The sequence below is a fragment of the Gossypium raimondii genome, chromosome 7, assembly GCF_025698545.1.
Source record: "Gossypium raimondii isolate GPD5lz chromosome 7, ASM2569854v1, whole genome shotgun sequence".
Classification (NCBI taxonomy): Eukaryota; Viridiplantae; Streptophyta; class Magnoliopsida; order Malvales; family Malvaceae; genus Gossypium; species Gossypium raimondii.
This window is the reverse complement of record NC_068571.1, coordinates 31,934,206-31,939,809: the sequence shown is the minus strand read 5'-3', so window position 1 is coordinate 31,939,809 and position 5,604 is coordinate 31,934,206. Positions and strand designations below refer to the sequence as shown.

The following is a 5,604-nucleotide window of genomic DNA, read 5'->3' as shown; positions in this document are numbered from 1 at the left end:
TCCAATCATGGAAACCAAGCTGCTTTGCTTCGCAATCAGATATTAGACAGTAATGGTGGCATTGTAAAGAAAAGTGGAGAACGTCTCATTCCTCAACCAGGGGAGCTACCTAAATGGCCTATCAAATCATATAAGTTGATGGCGTGCATATAGTGGATATGAATATGATAGATCGATGCCGTCCACTTTTCTTTCTTTTTTCTTTTTTCTTTTTTTATAATTAAGGGATAATGATAGGGTTGTTTGGGATTGAATGTAATGACATTTTATTTTGTGAAATGTTTTCAAGAAATTAAATTATTATCTATTCTAATTAGTGATGGTATCGATTGTTCTTTTTATCTCACCCTTACTCGATTCTTATATAATTCTTCTTTTTACAATCTATATTTAAACTTGTTTTTTATAAATATATATTTAAATATATCTGACTTAAATTTTGTATAACATTTTCATTTGACTTTGAAATTGACTTATTCAATCTTATTTTGCCCTCTAAATTTCGAATAATATTTTATAGTATATTAATATTTACAAAATTAAATCAAATATATATTATAAAATCTTATGAAGGAAGAATATATGATGAAATATATAAAAATATATATAATCTAATTATATGTTATAAATTATTATACAATTAAAAATACAAAAATAGTAATTATAAAATTGTTGATGAAGTGTTTTAGCAAGGAAGGAGATAATGAGGAGAATGTGATAGTGCAAAGGAAGTTGATTCAACTAAACAAGAAGGGGGAAGATTGTTATGAGAAGGTTGAGTATAGAGAGTAAGTGCTCAAGGTTACTAGTGGGAAAGAAGATCATTTTCTCATCGTTATCAAAGATATTTATATGTAAAGTTCTCTTGTCTAGTAGTGATCATAGGGCAAGTTATTACATACTAGATATTGTTATAGAGTGTGTAGTGTGACTTATTTTGTTATTTTGTTAAATGTAGTACGAGGTTGTTATGCTTAATAGAACTTAGTAGAAAATCATTTGTAAATATTTTTTCAATAATGCCAAACATCGGACTCAAGTAGAATATAACGAAGATATGTGTATAGGGCAGCGTATCGCAAATGAATGCATGGATGAGGCAGACGAAATTGGTTCCACTGTAACTTTAGTCTCGCCTGATTTTAGCCCAATCATAAGGAACAAATCTATCACACTATGGGAAATTAAATGCTAAATCGCCCTTTTCCCAAACAAGGATAACATCCGTGAAAAGAAAAAGGATTATCTAATCTAAGGTATTAATGGCAAGGGCGGCGTTTTAAATTATTATTTAATCTCAAATTTGAAGTCAAGCAGAATTATTTTATGGACTTTTCTGACTATATAATTCACTTTTCCTTTCAAAATTTTTATAGATATTTCAACAAATTTTTTCATGTCATTAACATATAATTTTGATAATTTTTTACCATAAACCATGAACCTTAAGCCCGAACTTTGAACTCGAATTATAAACTTTAAACCCTAAATCTTAAATTCTAAAGGAGCTTAGGGTTTTAGATTAGAGGTTCAGGTTTGAGTTCGGGTTTAAGAATTAGAGTCAAGGTTCGAGATTCGAGGTTCAGGGTGAAAAAAGTTATTAAAATTTGTGTCAATGACATAGAAAATTTATTAAAATATTACTAAATAATTGAAAATAGACCATGAATGATGTGATGAAAATGATAAAAAATGATAATTTATCGTATCATAGGAGCATTAAATTAAATCTAAAGATTTTTTTTAAGAATAAAATAATTATTGGAACTCATACTAATATTGAATTATGAAATAAATGAAATGATGAATACCCCACAATTCAAATTCTAAATTTTGTAAAAAAGAAAGACTTAGAAGTATTCTATCCCAATCGACAAATATATATTAGAAGCATTTTTCAAGTAGCAATAAATATAATAATCAAAAAGAAGAAGAAGAAGAAGAAAGTAAACCATCAAAATCTAAAACAGATAAAATAAAGCATAGATAGATATTATGATTATCCAAAGGAAAAACAAAACAAAATAAAGAAAACGACAAGTCTTTAGTCTTAAAGACGAAAGTTAGACCAGGTAAAGCGTGTCGTATGGGCTTTGCCAAAGCAGAAAGGTTTCACGAGATAGATAAGTCAGTTTGTTGTTTTGGATTACAGCGTTGGTTTGGTTGGTTGTTGTTGTAATAATGGTCGGCTTAGAGAACTAATCACCCCTTTTCCTAACCATCAAAATACCCCCATCCTTTTTTATATTCTAATCTTCCTCCTTTTTGCAGATCAACGATCCTCTGGATTTTTCTTTTCAGATTCCTAAATCCAACAAATACCTAAAGCCTTTGAGATATTTATATAGATCGATCGAAATCGAAGACAGCAGGGTGGCTTGAGAAAAGGGTAAGTCTGGGGTTTGGTGGTTATTGGAAGTAAATGGCGAATCTGTATGTGAAAGCGGTGCCACCGGCGGATCTGAACCGGAACACCGAGTGGTTCATGTACCCAGGAGTATGGACTACTTATATTCTAATCCTATTCTTCTCCTGGCTCCTTGTTCTCTCCATCTTCGGTTGCTCTCCTGGCATGGCTTGGACCGTCGTCAATCTCGCTCACTTCCTCGTGCGTTTTCTTTTCTTGTTTCTTCCCATAATTGTTTTTATTGTCTTGAATGTTCAATTGGGTTTCTTTTTATGCCCGGGAATTACTTATTCTGTTTTGGGTTTTATTCGTTGTTTGAAATTGGCTTTGTATGGGTTGATTTTGAGTGTCTTGGATATGTTATTGCTATTTTCCTTTAGGTTCTTTTGTGGGGTTGTTGATTGGTTCTTGTTTTAAGCTGTAGTTACACTGTTAAGTTTGAATTCCATGCATCAGTATCTCTCTTTTGTCTCAGTTGTCGTAGAGAAATTGTTTAAAGTTTGAACTGAAATCATCTCAATTGATATGGGAAATGGGTAAATCAGGGTGTTTTAGCGATTGAACAATGTCATTATGTTCTGAGAATCTGTTCCGAGTATGAGATATAGGGTGATATATATTCAAAATTTTATTTCCTAGCATTCCAACATGTCTCTAGAACAGAATTAAGATTTTGCCAATGCAAACCTAGTCCATGTTGAGCTGTTTTGCAGCTTGGCCATATATTATTACCTGTATTGGTAATTTGCCACCCGCTTATACTAACTTCTCTTTATATCTGTCTGAAGTCCTTTATGTGCTGCTTCACTTTCTATTTTGCATTAACTCATGTTGTTAGAAGGTTAGCATCTATCTAATCATGAGGCTTTCCAACTAGTTGATTGCTGTCTCTAAAATATCCATGCCTTCTTGGTATTTCAATCTAGCTGATCTTGTGCTTCTTTCTCTTGTAAAAATTAGTTGCTTTTCTGTTGTATTTCACAGAGTACAAAAGCCTTAAGTTTTTCTATTGGGCTATTTTTTTCCTATTTAGTTTCAGAACATCACCAATCTGCTTGATAGTTATCTGAACCAACATTGAATAGTCTATTTTCAGGTTACATACCACTTCTTTCACTGGAAGAAAGGAACCCCATTTGCTGAAGATCAAGGGATTTACAATGGCTTGACTTGGTGGGAGCAGATAGACAATGGAAAGCAGCTTACACGCAATAGGAAGTTTCTAACTGTCGTACCTGTTGTGCTGTAAGTCTTCCTTATTTGATATCTTGCAAAATGTGCGTATGCATATCTTCATTTTCAAGCATTGAAGGTTGATTATTCAGCCTTTTCTTTTCTTCCCCTTATTAAAGTAACAAACTGTATAGACTACTAGGCATGCCTGAATCAAACAATGGGTAAATAAATATAGAGCCCACTGATTATATATGATTTTGTTTGTGCCATGGGAGAGTTTCTGTAACATGGCTCTGTTATTATTGAGTACTCTTATTCATCAAATGGGTAGCTGTTGCTTTTCTCTTAACATATATCAAGTATGTTCATGTGTGTACAGGTATCTATGTTCTCATTTTCCTTCTGTGAACTAATATTTATTCAATTGCATTTGTAAAAATAAAAATAAAAATGGTTTCTTTTGAATTCCTTTACTTATCACCAACATGTTTGTCAGTTGGTCGTTTTTAATATATTAGCTCTCAAGGCTCAAGTCAATGCCAACTTTTGTTGTGATACTTTGTTTTGTATAAGACACTCATCAAGAAAACCCTACCTTATGTAAATAATTTATCAGACCTTTTTATTAGAGTTATTTGAATAGAAGATAAACAGGAAACTTGTTCCATTGGCAGGAATGGATGGATTCAATGTGCAGTGCAATACATGAACTTTGGTTTTGTTAAATTGTAAATTTTAGTTCAATTTTCACAAACCACCAACTCTGTTACAAACATGATACCATTTTAGGTTTACTTATTGCATACATGATTATATTGACTCAACTTGGAAATAACTGGATTTTTTTTATATATGTACAATTGAATTAAAATTGAAGTTTCATGTGTGTAGTTGTACTAAAACGAAGTTCATTCACATTAAACATTGGATCTAAGTTAATGTGTAACTTTTAGATTTATCCCTAGGTTTAAATCTACCTCCCTGTGTGTGAATGACCGAGTGTAACATCAAACTTTGAAAGACCAAAAGAGAAGAACTACTATTATGTGATTAGATTTTAGTCTTGCTATGGGATTTGAGACTCTGCCAAGTATGCAGTTTGTCTTCAATTTGGTGCAGACTTGTAGAGTCTTGTTTCCTCAGAGAAGTCTGGTTGATTGCCTCACAAATCAGACATTGACAATATTTTGATAGATGATAAACAACAGAATTTCATCCTTGATTGTCCTGCTGCTTTCATGAACCTCCGCAGCATGACTTCATGTATAGTTGATGGGCTTTTTTGTTTTGCCAGAGAGTTTGCTGCATTTAGGCATTTTGGATTTCATTTGCTGAAGTCAGATACTCAGATACCTATTGATCTTGTTTTTTTCTGTTTACTGACAGGTACTTGATAGCCTCGCATACAACCGACTATCAACATCCTATGCTCTTTTTTAACACACTTGCAGTGCTTGTGCTTGTCATCGCCAAGTTCCCCAACATGCACAAGGTCCGGATCTTTGGAATCAATGCAGACAAGTGAATGAGTATCCCCTTAAAGAATAGTTGGTTTTGCCTGCTAGAAAGCCACTGCTGCTTCCCCTATGCTAAAAACGGGCATCTTTTGTATAGGAGGACATTTCAAAAGTTGTCTTTTGTTTTTTTGGTTTTTGCTGAGTCTGCGGACTGCATTTACAAGCTCTCTTAGATCAATAAGTGTACAGTGGAGAAATCTAATGTATGTTAAATACTTCACTATGCTCTTATCAGCGTATCACATATCTTCATACCGTAATCCATATCTTTGAATCTCTTATGGCACCACCTGGATGACTCCAGTTCGGTTTAAGCATTAATGTGAAATTGGGTGTTAATATATTATGTTTATTGGATTGAAAATGCAGTAACATAATAAAGCTATATGAGAATATGGCAATAGCTGTTATAAGTTTGTATGGAAGAGACGTGATTCCAAACCCAATTCTTTAGATTGGAGAAGCATCAATAGAGAGGAGAGGAGCCAAACAAATAGAACTATG

At 32.9% G+C, this 5,604-nt stretch overlaps 1 protein-coding gene across 2 annotated transcripts; it reads left to right on the top strand.

The window, feature by feature from the left end:
• The first annotated feature begins 2,115 nt into the window (after positions 1–2,115).
• LOC105795791 (uncharacterized) lies at positions 2,116–5,389 on the top strand. 2 transcript variants are annotated; one of them, XM_012625448.2, is made up of 3 exons: positions 2,116–2,608; positions 3,504–3,652; positions 4,970–5,389. In XM_012625448.2, exons 1-3 carry the CDS (start codon positions 2,423–2,425, stop codon positions 5,106–5,108), a joined length of 474 nt encoding a protein of 157 aa, XP_012480902.1. In that variant the 5' UTR covers positions 2,116–2,422; the 3' UTR covers positions 5,109–5,389. The 2 variants fall into 2 exon arrangements, with proteins under 2 accessions (XP_012480902.1, XP_052489582.1); XM_052633622.1 differs by having other exon boundaries at positions 2,467–2,608; positions 3,493–3,652.
• The last annotated feature ends 215 nt before the right edge of the window (positions 5,390–5,604 follow it).

Coding starts and splice junctions, on each gene's coding strand:
- LOC105795791 (XM_012625448.2), top strand. CDS start 2,423: ATGGCGAATCTGTATGTGAAAGCGGTGCCACCGGCGGATCTGAACCGG. Junction 2,609..3,503: donor TCAATCTCGCTCACTTCCTC/GTGCGTTTTCTT, acceptor GTCTATTTTCAG/GTTACATACCACTTCTTTCA. Junction 3,653..4,969: donor ACTGTCGTACCTGTTGTGCT/GTAAGTCTTCCT, acceptor GTTTACTGACAG/GTACTTGATAGCCTCGCATA.